At 39.3% G+C, this 24,674-nt stretch overlaps 1 protein-coding gene across 1 annotated transcript; it reads right to left on the reverse strand.

The window, feature by feature from the left end:
• LOC120298760 (protein FAM162A-like) lies at window positions 1–24,674 on the reverse strand. The gene is made up of 6 exons (XM_039322787.1): window positions 24,632–24,674; window positions 10,896–11,085; window positions 10,555–10,689; window positions 6,112–6,214; window positions 2,831–2,939; window positions 1–420 (listed from the first exon to the last, which is right to left on the reverse strand). Exons 2-6 carry the CDS (start codon window positions 10,909–10,911, stop codon window positions 331–333), a joined length of 453 nt encoding a protein of 150 aa, XP_039178721.1. The 5' UTR covers window positions 10,912–11,085; window positions 24,632–24,674; the 3' UTR covers window positions 1–330.

Genomic DNA, 24,674 nt, shown 5'->3' on the forward strand with positions numbered 1-24,674 from the left:
TGAATTCAGTATCCTGGATAGATCCTTTTATTGTTAGAGCAGGATGTATTTTACAGGTTACATAGATTTTTTATACATATCCAGCATCCAGGATTTAAAGAAACATTCTAATACAGAGAAGAGATTCAGCTTTTCAAAAACAAAAAGTGCTTTTGTTTTAGTCAGAAATGGGAGTCTTTCTATGAGAAAGGGTGAAAATTTTAGAAGTATCATTGAACTATAAATTCTCTTTTTGAAATGTGAAAAAATGAAGTAAATGTTTCTCAAGTTGCTCTTCCAATTCATGATGAAAACCAGCTTGCACACCAACAGTTCTAACCACCTTTTTGATCATGGCTTGGCAGAAGCACTTTCAGCAGCCTCTTCTATCTGCTCAACGCTCGTGTTCATATACCGTAGTGATCTATATTTTTGAACGTCCTGCAGAATGATCATAACACGGAAAGTAAGAAACAGTTAATTCTGTCATTATTTCTACAGCATGGCAAATAGATGCTTTAATGTTCACTTATCTATAATTCTTAAAACATCCCTTACACAGGAGTGGACAGAAGATAGATCTGGATATCTAGTTAGATTACTGGATAACACAAGAGTAAATCAGCAAATATTTCAGATTTCTCCAAAACACCAGAGGGCAAGACAAGAAACAATGATTGGAAACAGACCAAAGAGAGAAGCAACCTGGAATTAAATTAAGGAGAAACTTCCTAACAGTGAGGACAATTAACCAGTGGAACAGCTTGCCTTCAGAAATCGTGAGCGCTCCATCAGTGGAGGTTTTTAAGAAGTGACTAGATCAGGGGTGTCAAACTGCCGGCCCACAAGCCGGACATGTCATCCGGAAGCCAGCCCCACCCCATTGCCGACAATGGCAAAACCGTCTTGATAAGTTTACGATGTCATGTGACATCGCGAGTTTGACATGTCTGGACTACACAGTCACTTGTCTGAAATGGTATAGGTTCTCCTGCTCGAACGGGGCTGGACTAGAAGATCTCCAAGGTCCCTTCCAGCTCTATTCCTATTCTAATAGCGAGAGCAAAAAATAACTGCTTCCTAAAATAAGCCATTTTTAAGCTACAGACCTTCTTCAGATCACTTTGGGCTATGGCTCATAAGAAGAAAACAAATATTACCTCTCTCTCTCTTCATTGCCACCATTTTTCCACTTACATTCATTGTTCTAAGGATATACATGTGTATAATTCTACAAGCCTGAAATCTGCAACAGAAGAGAGGTAAGGAGAGTAGCCTATGTTTTACTGGGTTACTCCTTCATGTTCAAGTTTGTATCTCTTGGATTTATGTACCGCTCATCTCTTCTAGAGGTGATTCTGGGCAGCTTACGAACATTAAAATCAGAAACATTAAGAATAGTAACAGTAATCATACTAAAAATTGATTAAAAGGGAGGAGAAAGCATAAATACAGGGGGGGGAGGTTGGGTCTTTAATCTACTAACCACCTCCACAGTTCCCCTGCACTGAGGCATGCTAGTAGAGCGAGGTCTTCAGGCCCTTGGGAAGGTCAGGAGGGTCAGTGCAGATCTCACCTTGGGGGGGGGGGTATGAAGTTCCAAATGGAAGGGGCCACAGCAGTGTCTTCAGGATCCCACCTGTTAGAATTCTTTGGCTGACAGGATCCATAGCATGCATGGATGGGGCGGGCTGAATTCATTGGGGTGAGGCAGTTCCTTAGCTGGGACCCAAGCCATACAGGGCTTTAAAAGTAATAACACCTTGAATTGCAGCCAGAAGCAAACCAGCAGCCAATGAAGCTTGTGGAATGGCAGTATAACATGGGCCAATTGAGCCTCCCAAGAACTGCATGCATTGCTACATGCTGCACCACTTATAGCTTCTGAATACTCTTCAAGGGTAACCCCATTAGAGTGCATTGCAATAGTCCAGGTGTGAGATGTCTAGGGTTTGAGCGACTGAGTGCAGGGACTCCCGATCCAGGAAGAGGTGCAACTGGTGCACAATGTGAAGTTGGGCAAAGACACTCCTGGCCATGACTTTGAGCAGAATTCAAGAGTCCAGGAGAACTCCCAAGTTGTGCACTGCGTCTGTCTGGGGTAATGCAACCCCATTCAGAACTAAATATGTTAAAGAATTCCAGATCTTGAAGTTCCATGCACCCAAAGCCATTATGTCTTGCCAGGGTTCTGCTGAAATTGTTGTCCCCCATCCGGGCCCCTCCCCACTGGAGGGTGGCAGCAGCATCACTTGGATCACCAGGGGTGGAGATGCAAAGAATGTAGTCTGGAGTTCTTTGGACAAATGGTGGATACAATAACATTAATCAAACTGTTATGTATATAAGGAAGAAGGCACCCAAGGGGCTCATTGGGTATTTAGGATAGATGACTGACTGATTTATTTATTTATGAGACTTATATACCGCTTTAAGTGCAAGCACACTCTAAGCGGTGTACACCAGTAAGCAATGTATATATATATTTACATTGCCCCCAACAATCTGGGTCCTCATTTTACCTATCCCGGAAGGATGGAAGGCTGAGTCAACCTTGAGCCGGTGAGATTTGAACCGCTAAAGTGGCCTATGATTGATTTGATTCATTGGCTCATACAACCTAAGTGTTTCCTACTGCATGGAAGATGTTTAAACAAAAGTCAGAAAATAATGCGATCCTATAGGACAGTTGCAGATTGATTGGCAGGAGCTAAGAAAGTCACATTTTTGTGTCAACCATTACAGAGAGTCTTCTCCACACTATTTTCAATGAGCTTTGAAATATAATTGAATGGGCAATGCATTAATACTTTTGTTTCCACTTTCAACCCCGTAACAATTTTATACTAACCTGTTTCCCTAGCAAAACTGCAGATACAAAACCTACAAGCAGGATAGCCATTCCGAAGTAGGCTACCTTCACACGAAGCTTGCTCCTTGATGCACTCATCGTCTTTGCCCTTTAAAAAGCAATCATAATGTTATCCCATGGAAATAGGGAGCCAGGGAAATGGCTATATTGCACGTAAGATCTTGAAGGCAATTCTCCCATGGTTTTAGCTTACACTTAAATTTTTACTTGTTTAGTAGTTTAAAACATTTGCTCTGTTTTATTGCGCTTTACCCAGAGTTGCTTTCATGACCTGCATGGCCATTTAAATTAGAATGATAAGAACCTAGATGCTTACACATTACCAATTTTCAACAGGAAAAAATATCAAATCTATCTACTGGATCATCTCTCTTGCAATTCTAGCTGTCTTTTCTGCATACTGATAGCTGGCTAAAACAATACATTTGAAGAGACTCCACAGATGAGTCATTGAAAAGCAATCATACTTCCTGTTAATTACAATAGGATGTTTGCAATTTCCTATATGGACTTATGAGAAAAGATGAAATAGCATATTTGCATGACAATAGCAATGACAGTGAAATATAAAGGATAGGCTTGTACTATGAAAGTTATGAACAGTGGACAGCTTTGTGTTCTGCCCAGACGGAACTCGTGGCTCTGAATTCAATCTAAACAGACAGATAACTCAATAGAAATGATTTAAACAAACATTTATTGTCCAGGAATTCTAAGCAGAGACTTACTATGCTGTAGATGCATCTGGTTTTCCATATTTGTTCATTCCTATAGGTAATTTAATATTGAATTTTCCCCTCTTCTTCTGCTGAGAGTCACATGTTGGCAAAACACATGTGGCTGGATGAACAAAGGCTTCCATCTGGCTTGTGTCCAGGAAGTCTCCCAATGACCCTTTTTGACTCCTCCCACTGACCCATCAACATACCCAGCATTTAACCCAATAACTGCCAGATATTCTATCATACTAGAACATGCTCCCTAGTTAGAGTTACGTAGGTCTATGCTAAGTCCAGAACACTTGTACTATGAAAGTTATGAACAGTGGACAGCTTTCTCCAATCTGAATGTGATTCAGATGTATGAGCTTCAAATTCCAGAATTTCCATTGCTCATATGAACTAAGGAAAACAAAAAATCTGGAGTGAGATGAGTCTGAGAAAAGCCAATAGAGCTTACTGAATCATACCTACAATTACTCTTTAGTTCAGCATCCTAAGAGTTTTACAAGAGCTTTTCTGCAGATAAAATAGGTCCTCTGAACAAGACATTCCATTTAACTGCCAACAGACATTCTCATCAAATTTACAGAATATAGAATAACAGCTGGAAAGGAACTTGAAAATCTATTCCAACCCTCTGCTCAAGTAGGAGACTCTATACCTATACCCTATTGACCCCCTCTTCTCTGTGACAGCCCCTCAAATATTAGAAGACTGCTATCATATCTCTAGTCCACTTTGTTAGACTAGTTCTTGCCATTGTTCACCATACACACTAGCCTCCAGTCCCCTAATCATTTTTTTATCAAATTTATAAATTTTATATACAAAATTATATTTTTCTTTTTAAAAAACCATTATTTAAGCCAGTGGTCTACCAATAACTATCAATATCGTAATTTCATACAAGTATTCAGCCTTATTTGGCTGAAACAGATGACAATCCACTTGACTGGATATCCCAGAGGTCATGTTTTATAAGTCTGTTATGTTTTATAAGCCTCTCTATCTGAGCTAAATAGACAAACATTTTGGATAGTTCTTCATAAAGAAATGGCTTAAGCATTTGGTGTGAGTTTCCAAATCACAGGTAGTAATTCTGTTCTATTCTACATTTGTCAGCCTATACCTAGAGTTCTGTGTCAAGCTTTGGACAAACAGTACTTCAAGATTCAAAGAAACTGGAACAGGAAGAGGAAAAAATGGTCATAGAAAGAGAGATTGGGGGAAACGGGTTTAATCTTGAGAAAGAGAATTTTGTGAGGATATGATAATATTCTTCTAGTTCTTGACGGAAGTATTTTATAGACAAAATCATTATCTACTGTCCAGACTGCAGTTTATAGAAAAATAATCTTAAAGCAGATTATGTTTGAATGCTAGGGGAAATCTAATGATAGATTTAAGACAGGTTGCTTGTGGAGGTAATGGATTTTCCTTTGATGGACGCATTTAAGCAGGAACTAATCAATATTTGTTTGGAGATATTTTCATGTGGATATCTGTATTACAGATATTCTATGATTTTAAAATCGGTCCTGGATGCAATTCCAACTAAACAGAAAAACATCAGTGTGGGTATGGCTGTTATATATTCAACATTCAAAATACTTTCATCATTTAAAGTTTAATTTGTTGAATATATATGCTGCAAATCCTTAACACCTGATCATGTGAGATCATTTTTGCCCAAAGAAAACAATTTTGTTGCTTAGCTAACAAGATACAGCAACTGGCAATCTACTTGTTCTTGCTGGTGTTGGGTATATTCTTATGTTGTTTGCGAGCATTCTGCACCTGTAATCTTATCAGCTTCTGCCTTGAACTAAACAGATGGATTTACATTTAATTATACTTAGAGAAGAGTTACTGAAATGAAAAGTGGCAGTATGGCAGATTTTAATAGGCATACTTTAAACCTTATTATTTCTGAGTAGAACTCTTAGAGGATTGTTTTGTACATTTCATAAATACATATAAGAGTTAACACTGAATATGCTAAACACTGCATATTATTAAAGCATAAAATAGAGTTTGATTTTTAAAAAGAACTGATATTCCCCTCAAAGGAAGGAATTAGCAGTCTCCACATTCTCCAAAGACTACTTAGTGGTCCGCAATTGCAGAAACTTTGAAAGTCTTCTCTAGTATGTGCTTATTGAAAGAAACATAAACAACTTTCTGTAACTGGGTTAATTCCTGATCACTTATGATCTTAAGTGAGATTTTAAGGCTTCTCTGCTAAAAAGCATTTCATACAACTTTTAAGGGACAACCTTGCACTTTGCAAACTGCATTATAGACAGAGCAAATTGGCTCAAATGACAGCAAGTCCAAAGTCAACTTCAGACTAAAAGCTGCACCAGGGCTTCCAAGAATGCAGCACGTTGGCTTCAGATTGCTGCTCTTGTATTAATATGCTGCCATCCCCCCACCCCACGACCATCTGCCTTTTCAACACATGAAAAATAGGTATCTACTTGAAACAATTGGCGTTGGCAACAATCATTTTTAGTGGATAAAGAAAACTGAACATACGAGATGTCCTGAGGTATATCTTCTCCTTTCTTGAAGCGGCCTGACCACACCAACAGTTTCTTATCCCATTCAGAAACTTTGTGGTTGAATGGAGAGGAGAGGCCTGCAGGAGAAACAAAAGAGAAAATGCACCCACCTGAAACCCCAAGGACAAAAGGCAGCATCAGAACTGAACTCCAGCATCACAGCCAGCATCAAAACTGATAACAGTTTTCCTACGGGTAACATACTTTATAGACAAAGAGTACAGGGTTAGAAGAGACCTTGAGAGATCTTATAGTCCAGGGGTGTCAAACTCGCAACGTTACGTGACATGTCGCAACATATCGCTACTTTTTTTCCATTGCTGGCAATGGGGTGGGCGCGGTTTCACCATGATGCATCCGGCCCGTGGGCTGGCAGTTTGACACCCGTGTTGTAGTCCAATCTCCTGCTCAGGCCAAAGATCCCATACTGTTCTGCACTAACTGTCCAGTTTCAACAATGAAGACAGCTTTAGTTCACCACGAAGAGAAGCAACTGTACAGTTAACATTCATTCTCCACTCCCATGTGATAGCGGAAGTAGCTATTTCACTTCTGTGACTCCCAGACTTCCTGCCTTTATTCCTTCTTTCATTGTTCTCTCTTGATATTCAGATCAAAGGGATATTTTCATAGCAGCCTTTTCTAGAGAGCTGGATGCAATATATCTGAAGCAGGATAATTTGACCTCATCATTTGTGCTTCAAGTGAAAACTCTAGGTTGACTTGTAGTTTTCTTGCTGTCTGTGGTACTCACGACCAACACCAAAGATCAAAAGCATCAACAATCTGCCTCTCTTGCTTCAGTCCAACTTTCACTTCCATATAGCGTCACAGGAAATATCATGGCTTCATACTAAGTAAGCTCAGTTTTACATTTTTTTTTTTTGCCATGGTCGCTAAGTAAATCACTGCAGTTAAGTGAATCTTGCAGTTCTTAATTGAAACCAGCTTTCCGCATTGACTTTGCTTGTCAGAAGCCAGGTAAGAAAGTCACAAATGGAGATCACATGACCCTGGGATGCTGCAACCATTGCAAAGACATGTTGGTTGTCAAGTGCCCAAATTTGGATTATGTTCCTGTGGGAATGCTGCAATAGTTTTAAGTGTGGGGAGCAGTTGCAAGTCACTTTTTTCACTGCCATTGTAACTTCAAACAATCGCTAAACAAATGGTTGTAAGTCAAGGATGACCTGTATATGCTGGAAAATCAATGTTCAGTGCTGCAATCTCAAGCAGGTAGTTTTTCAAAATAGTAGACAGATCTCCCAGGAGGAGAATGCAGCCAGCACTGTTCTATCATCAGCGGTGGATAGTTCCTTGGAAAAACTCTGCAAGACACTCTAACCCACTCTTTCTCAAACTTGGCAACTTTAAGCTATGTGGGCCAACTCCCCAAATTCCCCACCCAGCTTAAACTTGCCAAGGTTGAGAAAGACTGCTCTCATCATTATATCTGAATATTCAGCCATGTCTGTTATTTTGATTCTTGTGAACTTGTACCAAAAAAATAGCACACGATTCCTGTGCAGTTTCATTTGATGCAATAGTGGAACTGACAAATGCGCCACTAGTGGCCAAGTATGCAATTCCGTGCTTCTGTATACTCATAAACTGCAATGGAATGTGCGCCTCCAGGAACAATTGGGAAGGAGTTTTGAGAATAGAGAGCTTTCTCAGAGAGAGGCTCAGATTAAACAACTGCACAGTCCTGTGCTGGATAAGGGAAGGAGGAAGAAGTTCAGGATAGTCACACCCTAGATCTCTTAGGAAATTAATAGGGTAGAGGGTTAAAGCTTTGGTTTGGCAAGTTTTTCTCCATTAAGTATAAGCAAACAAAGGACTGGACTCAATTGGATTTTGCTGTGTCACAGGTAGCTCAATACAACTCTAAGCCTTTACAAGTAGCTCAGATTAACTGAGAAGCTTTGTTAATTTAATAATCAAGGTCTCAAGTGTTCTCAGTGGCTATCCCCTTTTAAAGCAGAGAGCCTAGTTTCAAGAAACTTCACATGCTAATTGTGGCTTGCTTAAATGTGAGAGAATCTAGAAACTGATCTTGATCAAAACAGGTACCTATCCCAACTAAGTGGTATGTAACTACACACCTGTCAGTCTGCTATCAATGAATAAGATTCTAGATCAAACATAAAGTGATCAATATGAAAACATACTAAAACAATTATCATCCATATGTCAGTTCAGATTTGTCAAAAAGTCAGATTAACCTTATCTCATATTTTGATTGAGTAACTTCCTTAACAAATTGTGGAAATATTGTACATCATGATATTCTGATTATTCAACTAATTAGACAGTGGTGGAATGGCATGATAATTAAAGAAATATGTAATTGGCTCCAAAGCTATAACTCAATTTCTTGTTGTAGATTCCTTGTCAGACTTTAGTTATAAGCCCTCTACTGTATTCAATATTTTTATTAATGAGCTGGCTGAAGAGTTGGAAAGACTGCTTATCAAACTTGCAAATGACACATAAGTGAATGGAATATGATAGAAATTTCAAATAATTAACCTCTTGAGAAATAAACCTGAGGATAACAGAATGAAGTATAGACTACTAAATGCATTCAGGAACGAAAAATGCACAGATACTGTAGATAATGAAGAATTATCTTGTGAGGAAGTTATTGGAAAAGGAAAAGTGTGTTAATTAAAAACTGAGCATGAGTCAATAATGCAAACGTACAGAATGCAAAAAGTAATATTTTTCATTTATTCCGTATTAGTTTGATCTTATTCGGATTATTATTTTCAGCTTTGTGTATCACACTTTAAAAAGGATTCAAACAAAACAGTCATTCAAAAGTCATTCAAGACAGATATTCAAAGAGCAAAAAGGATGATGAGAGACTAAAAACAAAAATTTACACGAAAAGATGGTAGGAACTGGAAAAGTTTTAATTTTCAGAAGAAAAAATTGCATAGGAATGTTTCAAATACTTGAAATGATGTAATATAGAGAAGGCTACATCTGTTCTTTATTGAACTAGATCACGTGAAACAAATTAATGGATTTAAGCTATCAAAAGGAAGATTCTGATTGCTTTCTAACTTTTATTTATATATATATTTATAGCCTGCCTTTATTTTAATAAATAACTCAGGCCGGTGCACATGCCTAATATTCTTCCTCCTCCTATCGGCCAATAGACAATTCAATATTGAAATAAATTACCCATTGATATAGTGGTTTCCTCTTACTGGATTGTTCAAGCAGAGACGTATTTATTTGGAATGTTTAATTTGAATTCACACATTGAGCAAAGAGTTAGACTATATGACTAAGTGGCTCCTTCTTATCAGCTATTAATAGAATATTTACTCTGCCTTGACATTTTCAAATACTTCAGTCAAGGGAATGATACAGAAATCCAACACAGGAAAGTGCCTTTTTTTCTAATTTAATATACCCTCTTTTCCAAAAATAGTGATACCAGACCCTTCTCTGCCATCCCAGAATCTATATACGGGGATGACTGTATATTATTGGTCCACTCTGTTCTAATAAATTTTAAGTATATTTAATATCTTGTTTTGACATCCCTATGTCAACGTTTGTACAATGTTAAGTCTTAGTTCCATATATTTCTTGAGTGTGAATTCTTTATAACACAAAAAAAGGCGCAAAAAGAAACCTCTGACTTCCTGGAGAAGGCCAAGATTTCAGAAAAGGCTTGCCCTTGCCTGCTTCCTACAACTGAGAGAGAGGAATTAGCCCAAGGGCACTTAGCTGGCTTTGTACCCAATACGGGACTAGAACTCATGATTTCCTAGTTTTTAGCCTGATACCTTAACCACTACACCACACTATCATTTTTTTTCTAGGGGGCAAATTAAAAATTTGCTCTGAATGGTTTGGATGTGGGAGTTTGGTACTTATATACAACTTCCTAGAGTGGAGTTTTTCTTTCTGCATATAACAGCTTTGAAACTGAGGGAATAGAGCACACAATGTAGTCATCTACTGGCTGTGTTCATCCAGAAACATAATCCATGGTCCATCGAACCAGAACAAACCACAGTTATATGGATTGACACACCATCGAGCTATAAAAATCACGGTTTGCTAACAGTGGTTGAGTTCACATAACATACTAACAATCACATTTTGGTTCAGCATACTGTGTGAACCCACAGATGTGTCAACTTCCATTCATACTCTTGAGGCCCTTAATATCTTCTCATTTGTTCCAAGTTAAAAGCCTGATCAAAACCAAATTTAATTACAACACAGATCTTAGTAGAACTAGAGGGCACAAGTTCCTCGAAACGCAGACTATAAATCAAACTCAAATGCACCTGACTGCATTTTTGGACATAAATCTACATCCATGTAAATTGTTTCCCAACGAAGCATACAAAGGATTCGTCAAGAAATTATGAAGGCTCCACTTTACCTGCTTCTTTGAAATGCGGGTTTTTTCCATCGGCCTTCTCAGTTTTGCAATACAGTCTATTGGTGATCAAATACGGTGTTTTAGCAGGACGTGCGACCGAAAAAATGCGTTTGTCCAGCCTCCTGACAATTTTGCCTGGACGAAAAAGAAACAGCCTTATTAAATTAACAACGAGAAACCAGTAAGTAACCCATCGCTTGGCTTCCGATTCCTCTAGCTCGAAAGAGAACGGACAGATGGTCGATCGGGAAAAGTTCACGAGACCGAGCGGAAAAGAAGGAGCTCCGTTTTGGGAGGCGAGAAAACCTAAAAGCTGCCTAGGAGCCAGCAGAAGCACCCACCGACAGCCAGCGACATGATTACGATTCGCCCTTGGATTTCCGCGGCCCGACTCTCCGTTTCCGGCCCTTCCGCTCTCCTGGTCCAGCCCTTCGAGCCAGCTTCTTCGCGCACTAGCTCGATGGCACCGCTCGCCTCTTGCCGAGCGGGAGAGGTTGGGTAGCTGAGGCCGACTAGTGGGACCAGCGCGAACTGCAAATAAAAGGGAGAGTGGAGTGCAAAGAGAAATGATTGCTCCTTAGGATAATACGGATTTCTGCTCTTTACTCTAATACGGATTTCGCCTCTTTACTCTAGAAACTATTTTTATGTTAACTTTAATGCGATGAAATGTGTTCTATTACGGGGGTGGAAATAATTTTCATTGCCCTTCTGATGCTTTCCTACTGTTAATATACATTTTTCTTTAATATGCCAATATGTTCTGATAAAAATATCAACATGTTTATATTAGTTCTTTCACTGGAAAAGGTAAAATATATGCTGAATAACAGTGGAACGCTAGAAAAATGGCCCTAAAATATAGCCTTGCTTTTATTGAGGCTAGAATGATGGATCTAGCCTGGACAGAAGGGGCCAATAATAAAACTGGAATTGTAATTGTTGAAAGAAAAATCTTCAGTTCAGTCCAAGCTGGGAATAAACAAAATGGAAATTGCTTTAGAAAGAAGATTGTAGTTTATTGAAGAGCAGAACCACAAAATATGTGGCTCTGGAGCAGCTGACCACATGTTGCTGCGAGTGATGGGTTTTTATACCTTCTTGGGTTTTTGTGTTTGGAATTGTTCCTGTGGCATGAACTTTGACCTGAGGGATTGCTGGTTCTAGGGATCTTTGTCTTTCTAATCCCATCAACTCTAAGCTTCCTGGCTCCAGTCTTTCTTTCAATCTTTCTGAAAAGATTATCAAATCTGCATTTCTACAGACCTGGCTTCCATTTCTAAACGGATGAGCCCAGTGTTACATGACACTTTGTAAGATGCTGCAAAAATAATAAATTTCATCAAAAGCTGGCCATTGAATGGACGTTTATTCTGGCAATTATGCAAGGATTTGGATTCTGAGCACAGCACTCTTCTCTTTCATACAGAAGTAGTTGGTTGTCAAGATGTGAAACATTATCGAGATTATTCGAGCTAAGAGATGAAATGCACCTGTTCCTGACAAATGTTTCATCACCTTTAGCAGAAAAAATTGAAAATGTCTTCTGGGTAGCCTGCCTTGCCTATTTGGCTGACATATTTAAAAAACTAAATGAACTTAATCGGTCACTGCAGGGCCACGGTCATAACGTGTTTGTTATGGAAGACAAAGTTTGTGCATTCCACAAAAAAATCTCCCTGTGGATAGAACAAGTTAAAAAAAGGAAATATTGCCTCATTTCCCAATGTATCAGACTTTATTGAACTAAATTCTATTGTTGTCACTGAAGGCATTGAAACTGTCATCAAAAATCATTTGGAAAAATTGCACAGAGTTTGCATTGTAATTTCCATTTGTGTCAAGAGGATGTGATACTAGAATTTGCTGGGTTGCATCACCCTTCATCATGGACAATGTTGTGAACTCTGACTTTTCCTCTCCAGAGCAAGAGGCACTTCTGGAATTGACATCAAAATGCAATTTGAAAGAACTTTTTAATGAAAAAACACTGACCGAGTTCTGGAGCCAAGTTGCAAAACTGTACCCGGAAGTGGAGGGGAAAGCTATCGCAGCCTTACTGTCATTTGGTTCCATATACTTGTGCAAGAAGGCATTTTCTTCAACATGTATAAAAACTAAGGAAAGGAATTGTCTTCAGCTGGAATCTGACTTAATTCTGTCAGTAAGCATTCTCCAGCCACAAGTGCAAAGATTAATGGCAGAGAAGCAGGCACAAGTTTCCCATTAAAAGTGTGGGTAAGTGGATGTACTTTATCACTTTTTTCCTTTTTTGGGGGGGGGTCATTAAGTTTTTGACACTTTGCTAAGCCACTAGTGATACTCAAATATTGTCATGTCCTAAAGGTGATACAGTCTGTGAAAATGTTGAAAAGCTCTGCTGTAAATGAACTTAAAACATTCCCTCCTGACAACTTTGGGCCGTTCTTACAAAGGGGGATTGTAGGAAGACACCCCCCCCCAGAGAAAGAAATATTTTGGGGAATATTAAAAGGCAGAAACCTTTCCCTCTCCCCCAGCCAGAAACTCAGGAAGCCAGGTCTGTAGAAATGCAGATTTGATAATCCTTTCAGAAAGTCTGGAGCCAGGAAGCTTAGAGCTGATGGAATGAGAAAGACAAAGATCCCTAGAACCAGCAACCCCTCACCAATCCAACACAGGACAGCCATCAGCCCCAGCACCAGGGAAGCAGGATATGACCTTTAGGCCATAATAGGATTAACCCACCACCATTAGAATACCAAAAGAACACACTGAACCTCAAGTCAAAGTTCATGCCATAGGAACACCTCCAAACACAAAAGCCCAAGAAAGTATAAAAACCCATCACTCTCAGCAACATGTGGTCAGCTGCTCCAGGGCCACATGTTTTGTGGTTCTGCTCTTCAATAAACTACAACCTTCTTTCTAAAGCAATTTCCATTTTGTTTATTCCCGGCTTGTACTGGACCCTGATGAAGATTTTTCTTTCAACATAATAGTCCATTCAAGTTGGTCATCACCCAGAATTAACAGTTTATAGTGACATAGCATTCCTAGATTGGACAAGTCCCCTTACCCACCCTCTAAGTTACAATAAGAATCTGATGAATTCCTTAAATGCCTGCATTGTAAGTAAACATTTTTCTCATTTTTCCATCACAGAGAATCACAAAGCCTATCCTCATTTGCACCTAAATAAAATACAAATATACCCTGGCAGCATCTTATTTCTACCGTACCCATGAAAATAATACTACTGGTAACATCTTCTCCCCATCCCCATGAGCAAGACATGCTTAAAAAGTCCTTTATTACCACTCCCTCCTTCAAGCCAATGGGATCCAACAACAACTATAAGGTTTGTTTGTGTAAGATACCTTTCACCCCCCTTTTACATCAGAGGGAAAGTCAGATGACCAGGACCAAGCAGCATTTATTGGTTATTCCAGCTGATACATCTCCTCTCTTCTGATTCCTGATCAACCTCATTTGCTCTCATAATACTGTTGTTTCCTTACAAAGTTGGATTCAGTAGCTCTAAGACACTGGTCTACCCCACTGCAGCCCTATAACTTTTGCCTGTTTAGTGCAAAACTGAAATGGAACCATGGGCTTATGAGAGTTCTCTCCATTATTTTGTAAACAGAGATCAAAAGAATCTGGAAGTTGATACCTAGAAGTTATTCTTCACCAGCTGTAAGGGCTTCATTTTTGAAAGATTTGCAGTTGGATAATTGGTGGCTGTACACCAAGGCTGGAAAAGCTAATGCATAATTCCACCTGATTGGGAGTGGAATGGGGGGTATGTATATATGTATTATTTATCAAATTTATATAGTTTCCCAATTATATACTATATAAAATATAGTTCCAGAATGTCAAAAGAGATGGAGCTAATTTCAGAGGGGGGGGGGAGAATGCTCTATAATATGGTACCATGGCAGGTATGTCTTCTGGGATGCACAAATGTAGATTTCTAACTGATGGCCAAATCTAATATAGATCAGGCTGAAATATCTGGGGAGAAACAGTCCCTCAGATAATCTGGTCTCATGCCATGAAGGGTTTTAAAATGTCTGTCACAATGCAAATATGCCCCTTATGTGCAACCTTGCCAGATTGGACGAAGACCTCCAATATCCCTTCCAGCTCTACATTTCTAAGATTGGAGAAACAGCTCCTAATTTGGGGGATTCCTCCAGCTTGGGAGATGCATCATGCAACAGAAGCATCCTCTCTTTATTCAATTTGTACTGAAATAGAAATTGTGAGTCTCTTTTCCCTTTGTGGCCACAGAGGAGTTACTGTCATTGACAGGATTCCCTCAAAAAATTAAGAGCTTTTGCAGATGATTTGGTTTTAACTTTAGTACAACCTACTCAAGTAGCTGGTCACTTGTTGGAAATTATATCTCAGTATGGAAAAGTTTCTGGTTTTAAAATAAATAATAATAAAACTAAAATGTTATCTAAAAATATGTCTAATAAGGAAAATGAAATTTTAGTTGAACTTACAGGTTTTCAGATGGTGAAAAAGGTTAAATATTTGGGAGTATATATAACAGCTTCTAATGGTAAACTATATAAGAATAATTATGAATTATTATGGGCAAAAGTACAAAAGGATTTAAATGACTGGAAAAAGTTGCAATTGTCGTTGTTGGGGAGAATATCAGCGGTAAAAATGAATATTCTACCAAAGTTTCTTTTTTTGTTTCAAATGTTATCTATTCTAAAAAAAGATGCAAATTTGGACGAGTGGCAAAAGGGTATTAATAAATTTATCTGGGCTAGGAAAAAACCAAGGGTAAAGTTTAAGATTTTGCAGGATGCCCGAGAAAGAGGTGGGCTTAAAGCACCCAAGTTGAAATTTTATTATGATGCAGCCACCTTAACTTTGATAAGCGATTGGCTTAATTTAACAAATAAAGATGTTCTTTCTATTGAAGGGTGGGATTTATTGTATTGTTGGCATGCATATTTGATTTTTAATAAGAAAGTAGATTGGGTTTTAAATCACATATTTTAAGGAATGCTTTTCTTTGAGTTTGGAAGAAGTATTATTATAGGTTAAATTATAAAATACCTATTTGGGGGATTCCTGGACATGTAATTGAGGGAGTTTCTAAGGGGATGAATTTTGATAAAATTTCATATAAGGAGTTATTAATTTGGTCAGGTAACGATTGGGAGCTAAAATCTTTAGATGTATTAAGACAAGAAAATATTTTATATTCATGGTTTCAATACATACAAATTGTGGATAGGTGGACAGTAGATAAGAAAGTTGGAATAACATTAGGAGATGAAAACTTGATTATTCAGATTAAAGATCAGAATCATGCTCATATTAAAAGAATCTATGATGAGTTAATAAAATTGGATTCAGAAACAGAGTTCGTAAAAGATTGTATGATTAAATGGGCTCAGAATATCCAGGAACCGATTTTATTGGATCAATGGGAGAATAGTTGGATTAGAAATGTAAAATTTACACAGGCCCAAAATTTGAGGGAAAATTTTTACAAAATGTTTTATAGGTGGCATTTGGATCCCAAAAAATTGTCTTGTATGTATCCTAACTTACAGCCCAAATGTTGGAGGTGTGGTAGTACTGATGCAACTTACTTTCATGTTTGGTGGACCTGTAAGAAGGTTAAAGCTTTTTGGATAATGATTTGGTGGAACATTCAAAAGATTTTTAAAAAGAAGATAAAGTTTACTCCTCAATTATTTTTATTGGGTATTTTTATGGATTTAGATGTTAATGAAACTATTTTAATGTTGAATCTAATAACTGCAGCAAGGTTACTTGTAGGTTTATATTGGAAGAAGGATTCGCTGCCTAATTTAGTGGAAATGGCAAAGATTTCTGCTTATTTAAAGGACCATACACAAGAAAAATTTATTATAGTGTGGAGAAGGTGGATAGATTATATTCAGAATAAATATGGAACTTTAAAGTTCCATTTATTTTATGATTAACTTTTTCTTGATGTAATAATTATTATTTATAGAATTTTATAATATTCGATTTATAGTAGATTTGTTTATATTATTATTTTTAAAGTTTAGAGGGAGTTAAGGGTTAAGTATGAATTTGTTTATTGTATAAATTTTTTGTTTTAAAAGTTATAGCTTGTGTTTGTTTTGTTTACAATAACCCTGTATTTTGCTCCGGGAAGTGGGGGGGTAGTGCGGGAGGGGATGAGTGGGATTAAGTAGGTCAGATATATAGAAATATTAATGTATAAAATAGATAGAGTAATTCAGAGGGAAGTGCCGCTCGGATATTTCCCCTGAACTGTATCCGAAGAGGGATGAGAGGGGAGGAGGAAGGGATGGAAGGAAGTTGGATGGGAGGAAGGGATGAGGGGAGAGAGAGGAGATGACAGGAGAGAGGGAGTAGGGAAGTAGGAAGGAAGTTTGAGAGGGTGGATGCAGTCGAGGGGAAATAGATGAGTGACACCTAAGGTCTTATTTTAAAGGTATTTATATATATATATATATATGTTTTCTGAGGTTTTCGCGGGTATTTGTATGTAGGTCTTTGGTTGTTCGGGTTTTCTCCCGCGTAAAATTGGAAGTGTCTTGGCGACGTTTCGACGAAGTCTCATTCGTCATCTTCAGGCTGGTGTTTTCAGCTTCGTGCTTTGAGCAGCAATGTGTGGTCTTAGCTGTTTCTTCTTTTTAACTGCCAGTGGGGGTATGAACTGATTGGGTGGGAGCTTGGCTGTATTCTGATTGGGTGGAGGTGTGTTCTGAATGGTTAGGGGCTTGGCTGTGCTCTGATTGGCTGGGGGAGTGTTCTGTTTGGTTGTGCTCAGGTTAGTCTGAGTTGCAGAGGGGTTTGAGATTTTGGGCTGCCTTGTTATTTTTTGGCTTCGCGTTCGTGGTCGTGCTTCTTCTTCATGGAGGGTGTCAGTTTGCTTCATGTATGGATTGGAGGGGTTTAAAGTGGCTAATGATGCAGCTGTGGTCTGGCTTCTGGTTTGTGGTCGTGCCTCATCATCGGTGTGGCTTTGGGTTTGTTTTTTGCGTGGATGTGTGGTGGTGACATCCTGTGTGGTTTTTGTGAGTGTGGGTCTGGTATCATTTTTTGTGTTAGGGAGTCGTTTGTCAATAAGGGCGGGTTTCCAAATGGCTGGTAGGCGGGAGGTATCATCTCGCTTGTTCATGCTGTGTGGGCGTTTTTCTATCTCGATGGCTTCTCTGATTATTCTGTTATTAAAATGTTCACTTTTGGCAATGGTTCTGGTATTTTTAAAGTCAATTTCATGTCCTGTGGCTTTAAGGTGCTGGACCAGGGAAGATGTTGGTTCCTCTTTTTTGACTGAGTTCTTATGTTCTTCAACGCATTGAAGCCACACTGATGACGAGGCATGACCACAAACCAGAAGCCAGACCACAGCTGCATCATTAGCCACTTTAAACCCCTCCAATCCATACATAAAGCAAACTGACACCCTCCATGAAGAAGAAGCACGACCACGAACGCGAAGCCAAAAAATAACAAGGCAGCCCAAAATCTCAAACCCCTCTGCAACTCAGACTAACCTGAGCACAACCAAACATAACACTCCCCCAGCCAATCAGAGCACAGCCAAGCCCCTAACCATTCAGAACACACCTCCACCCAATCAGAACACAGCCAAGCTCCCACCCAATCAGTTCATACCCCCACTGGCAGTTAAAAGGAAGAAACAGCTAAGACCACACATTGCTGCTCGAAGCACGAAGCTGAAAACACCAGCCTGAAGATGACGAATGGGACTTCGTCGAAACGTCGCCAAGACACTTCCAATTTTACGCAGGAGAAAACCCGAACAACCAAAGACCTACATACATACATACATACATACATATATATATATATATGTATGTATTGAAAGTATTAATTGTATTGAAAATTGAAATAAAAATTTTTACAAAAAAAAAAAAGAAGAAAGATATATACCTTAAAGGATGTTAGCAACCTGAAAGAATTTGCTTGGGATATGGGATATCTATTTTCTTACAACCATTGATGAGCTGCCACTCCTTCTCCAAAACAATGGCTCAAAGGCATCACAGGTAAACCCACAGTTGTGACTGGGATTGCTATTGTGTGTGGTTATAAAATAATGTCACATGACTGCACCAACCTGCAACAACAACTCCCCATTGTAGTTAACCAAGAATCATTGGTTGTTTAGCACAAACTCAGGTCAAGTCAAGCCATTCTTTGTGTCACCCAGCCACAAACCTTGGTAAGCTTTCTGAAGGCTGCACAGGTGGAGGGTGGCCAGAGGCAGAGATGGAGGGAAATAAGCAGGTGTGGGAAGTTGCAGCACCCTTGTGTTAAGTGCAGGTGGGCTGCCAAGCCCTGGAATTTTAATCATGTGTCCAATGGCCAGAACTTTGGTCACAGTGTGTAAGTTCCTTCATGCAGCAGAATCATTACTTGGGTCACTGAACAAATGGTCATAAATTGAGGAATACCTCTAGGTCTTTTGCACTAATTTAAAAATGTATTTGGTGGAAGCCTTACAAGGTGGTGGCTGTGGTGGGTAGAAAGAATCTGGTTCACTTTATTTGTTTGTATCTGGCCTTTATTATTTTCATAAATAACAAGATGGCCAACATATCCAACATACATTCCTCCTCCTATTTTCCGCACAGCAATCCTGTGAGGAGGGTTAGGCTGAGAGTGACTGGCTCAAAGTTACCCAGCTGGCTTTCATGACTGAGGCAGGACCTGAACTCTTGTTTTCTAGCCTGGTGCCTTAACCACTAGTCCAAAGTGGCTCCACCCACTTTGCAGGTTCCTCACTGGAGAAACTGGTAGCTGCTCTTGCTCCACATTGGTTAAAGGGCCAAAGGCTTTTCCTGGATTCCCTTCCCCAAGTCTCTAGCCTTCTGCCTTTGTCCTCCTGCTCACAAGCAGTTTTTCTGCTCACCTAGCAGGGCTCTTCACCTCACTGGTCCAAATACTCTTCGTTTCTTCTTTCGCCCTCTGCCTTGCCACCTCCAAACCTGGCATTCAATCCCCTCCATGTTCCTGTCTTATTACAAGAACGATCCTTTTCTTGTATCTAGCCAACTAGCATTTTAGCTGAGCACTTTTAAGCTGCCTTCTGCCAACCTGGGCTGACTTTTTCTTCCTTCATGGGTTTTTCTATTTTACTGTCTTTTGCCCCAATATTACCGTAAACAAAATGAAGTCGAATTCCTAAAAGAGTGATTGAGATATCTGAAATCCATGGTACTGAAGGGTCCTATAACTGGAACAAAAAGAAATTGTTTAGCCTAACTATTGTTATCTCGCTTTCCCTCTGATGTAACTCAATCTTTGCTGGAGATTTTGAGGTTATAGATAACATGTTGTTTTGACTAAAAGAGAGCCTAATGTTAGACAATGGAAAGAGGAAGAAAACTGATTTGTTCATAGATGAGTCTAGCAAAGTAGCTGAAGGGGAAAAAAGGCATGATGGATGTGTGATGGTGAATGGGGAGGAGAGAATGTTGGTGGAGGCTGGGGGACAGCTTTCCCTCCCTTTGGTCAGCTCAGGCTTGTGGGCTCTACAGCAGGCTCTGAGGTTGTTGATACAAGGGGAATATGGATACTTTTGGAAAAAGTTGGAAACAAAGAAGATTGATTAATAATAATAATAATAATAATAAAGTTACTCAAGTAAAGTTGATAGACACGTGGGAAGTTGAGAAGGGCATGCAGCTGCAAGAAGGAGGAGTTAGAGAATGTGTTTTGTTTTGGGCTTATGTTGTGGGAAGTACACAGTGGCTGGACAGATTGTGACATCTAGTGGTGAAACCATTTCAATACAGGCCTCAGCTCTGGAAAACTTGTTTGAAATGATGTATGGGAGTTGCACAAAGGTCAAGAATGTCAGTGAAGAAGAGAAGAATGTTACTCAGTTATTTGCATAATCTGGCACAGGTTTTGTCTTCTATCTCAGTACAGACCCATGCTGCCCTATCACCTGTCTCCAATTCTTGTTCCTGGAGAGTGGGTTCAGGTGAAAGAACTGTCACCTATACCAGCCCTAAGTGTCCCAGCCCCGTCAAGTCCTCCTGAGCACATTAAGATAGCATTAACATTAAGACAGCATTCTGCACAAACAGAAAATATCCACCATCCTAAGAAACCCCAAAGATAAAATTGAATTAGAAAATCAAGGAGTATACGAAATCTCATGCACCACTTGTCCCACCACATACATCGGACAAACCAACAGAAGAATAAGTGCACACATTGAAGAACATAAGAACTCTGTCAAAAAAGAGGAACCAACTTCTTCCCTGGTCCAACACCTTAAAATCACAGGACATGAAATTGACTTTAAAAAGACCAGAACTATCGCCAAAACTGAACACTTTAATAACAGAATAATCAGAGAAGCCATCGAGATAGAAAAACGTCCACACAGCATGAATAAATGAGATGATACCTCCCGCCTACCAGCCATTTGGAAACCCGCCCTTATTGACAAATGAGTCCCTAACACAAAGAATGACACCAGACCCACACTCACAAAAGCCACACCACACGTCCACGCAAAAAGCAAACCCAAACCCATACCGATGATGAGGCACGACCACAAACCAGAAGCCAGACCACAGCTGCATCATTAGCCACTTTAAACCCCTCCAATCCATACATGAAGCAAACTGACACCCACCATGAAGATGAGGCACGACCGCGAAACCAAACAATAGCAATGCAGCTCACCATCTCACATCCCCAAGCAACTCAGACTAACCTGAGCACAACAAAGCCCCCACCCAAAGAGAACACTCCCCCAACCAATCAGAGCACAGCCAACCCCTCATCCAATTAGAGCACAGCCAAGCTCATAACCAATCAGAACACACCTCCATCCAATCAGAACACAGCCAAGCTCTCATCCAATCAGTTCATACCTCCACTGGCAGTTAAAAGGAAGAAACAGCTACGATCACACATTGGTCCTAGAAGCACGAAGCCAAAAACACCAGCCTGGAGATGACGAATGAGACTTCATCGAAACGTCGCCAAGACACTTCCAATTTTACGTGGGAGAAAACCCGAATTGGAAGTGTCTTGGCGACGTTTCGACGAAGTCTCATTCGCCATGTTCAGGCTGGTGTTTTCGGCTTCGTGCTTCTAGGAGCAAGAAGCACGAAGAAGCTCCTAGAAGCACGAAGCCGAAAGCACCAGCCTGAAGATGACGAATGAGACTTCGCTGAAACGTCACCAAGACACTTCCAATTTTACGTGGGAGAAAACCCGAATAACCAAAGACCTACATACAAACACCTGCGAAAACCTCAGAAAATATATATATATATATATATATATATATATATATATATATCATAAGGGTAAAAAAGATATATATATATCATAAGGGTAAAAAAGAATATATACAGTGTTAGCTTCATTTTAGATATCAAAAGGGTTTTGTGGCTGCCAGTGTCTTGTTTTCAGTGGGAAAGGGGTCCAAGTGACTCTTTGAGTATTTTGGGTTACCTACTGCTGGTATAGGTAGTCTTCAACTTACACAGTTCATTTAGTGACTGTTGAAAGTTACAGCCCTGCAAAAAGTGATTTTTGACCGTTTTTCACACTAGTAGTCCCATGATCATGTGATCAAAATTAAATGTTTTGCAATTTGATAATAATAATAATATTAACAACAACAACAAGAAGAAGAAGTAAGTTGGAAGAAGATGGATAGATTATATTCAGAAAAAATATGGTACTATAAAGTTTCATTTTCAAAAACAAAAAATAAAGCCCAGGTTCAAAGTACCCAGCTTCACAACTTGTACTTTAGTTATAGTGAAATATTAAACCACATGCTTCACAGAAACAGAACAAATTTTTATTTTTTTTCATGTTTGCAGGTTTACTTCCGAAACATCTATCGTTTCACACAGATATTTTTTTTCTTCCTCCAATGAGAGGATTCCAATTTATTTTCATATTTTAAATGCTGTCCTTGTATCCTCTTTGAGTGTATAAATATGTCTAACTTTGATATGATGCCCCAAACAGGAACAAACGTAGTTAACGTCATGACTGTCTTTCTGAAGCATGGACTTCAGAGTTGTGAAGTGATTAGAGAAATTTCAATGGAAGGTAGAGGAAAACTATTGGAAGCAGGATCAAGTACACATATTGCAGGTAGTCTTCAATTTACAACAGATCATTTAGTGACCGTTGAAAGTTACAGCCCTGAAAAAAGTGATTTATGACGGTTTTTCACACTTACGACCTTACTAGTAGTCCCAGGATCATATGATCAAAATTCAAATGTTTTCCAATTTGATAATAGTAATAGTAAATTATATCCACAGCATTCCTCTGGTCCACTAATTTTGTCATTTGTTCATACTTATGACTGTTGCTATGTCCGAAGGTCATGCGATCGCCTTTTGCAACAATTTGAAAATCAAAATCCTTACAGAAGCCAGATTCACTTAACAACCCTGTTACTAACTTAACAACTTGATTCACTTAACAGCTGTGGCAAGAAAGATTGTAAATGTATAAACATAAACATGAATATAAACTAAGTGGAGGAACTCAGTGTTACTGTCCTTTGATTGATGAATCCAAGATCCAATCACCACTCACTGAATTTCTGGACAACAGAAATGGCCTCCTCCTTTCCCAACACAGGGCCTAAAAATCCGTCCTGAGCTGAGGAAGGTCTTTAGTCCCTGCGGTTTGTTCTATTTTAGTCACCCCTCGGGCTGAGACAGGTAATATTGTCAATTGTTTCCACACTTTTTTGCAGTGAAGACAATTGTGGGCAAATACAAAATTCTATAAATAACTATAAATAGGATGATGGTGGTGATAAATACCAGGGCAAAACAAGGCAAGGCAACAGGAAGGAATGGTTACACTGGATTTGGGAGCAAATCTTTAAATCTCTGTTCCAATTTCCCTCTCTCTCTCTCTCTCTCTCTCTCTCTCTCTCTCTCTCTCTCTCTTTCTCTTTGTGTGTGTTTATTTGTTTAGTATGTGGCATATCATACCTGGATTTGCAATATATATTAACATTTCATCTAGACTAATAAAACAATATAATATAAATTTGAGAAATATCTATGTTGTAAACCAATGTCTAGGCCATGGGTAGGCAACCTTGGCTCTTTTATGACTCGTGGATTTCAACTCCCAGAATTCCTGAGCCAGCATGGCTCAGATTGGAAACCTCTCCATTTCTCCTCAGCATGGCTGGCTCAGGAATTCTGGCAGTTGGAGTCCACGAGTCAAAAAAGAGCCAAGGTTTCCTCCCCCTGGTCTAGGCCCTCTAACCCTTGAAGCGAAGCATCATGTATATTTTAAAATGAGAAACTGTATATGCCCTCAGTTTACAGTGGGGCATGATGTGATGTACAATTTGACGTGGGATCCTCAGTTTGTGTGTGTTTCAACACCTGTTTGCTGTTTCTGAGACCTAATGCTAATTGTTGTTTAAATTGTCCTGGCCCAGAATTGTTCCTCATCCTGTTAGTTCCCTTTCTTTTCTGCTTTGCTGGCAGAATGTAGTGGCTGGTCTTTACATTTTCTTCAGCTGGCAGGCCAAACCTTTACATTTATTATTTAACCTTATGTCAAGATTGAGCTAGACCAGGGGTAGGCAACCCAAAACACTTAAAGAGCCACTTGGACCCGTTTCCCACCAAAAACAAAACACTGGGAGCCGCAAAACCCTTTTGATATCTAAAATGATGATAACACTGCATATATCCTTTTTTACCTTTATTATAGGTGTGTGTGTGTTTGTGTGTGTGTGTTTGTGTGTATGTATGTGTGTGTATATATGTATATGTATATATGTATGTATGTGTGTGTGTATATATATATACACACACACACACACACACACACACACACACATACACACACAGGTAAAAAAAGGATATATGCAGTGTTATCTTCATTTTAGATGTCAAAAGGGTCTCTCTCTCTCTCTGTCTCTCTCTCCCTCCCTCTCTATCTGCCCTTGGTCTCCACTCCTCTTCCCCCGCTCTCTTTCTTTCTCTCTCTCTGTCCCTCCCTCTCTCTCTCTTTCTCCCCCCCCCTCCTATCTGCTGCTCACCTGGCAAGCTTCAAGCTGTTGTCCAACAAGCAACCTCGTCTCT

Source organism: Crotalus tigris, unplaced genomic scaffold (assembly GCF_016545835.1).
Source record: "Crotalus tigris isolate CLP2741 ecotype Arizona unplaced genomic scaffold, ASM1654583v1 scf7180000024124.1850442, whole genome shotgun sequence".
Taxonomy (NCBI): Eukaryota; Metazoa; Chordata; class Lepidosauria; order Squamata; family Viperidae; genus Crotalus; species Crotalus tigris.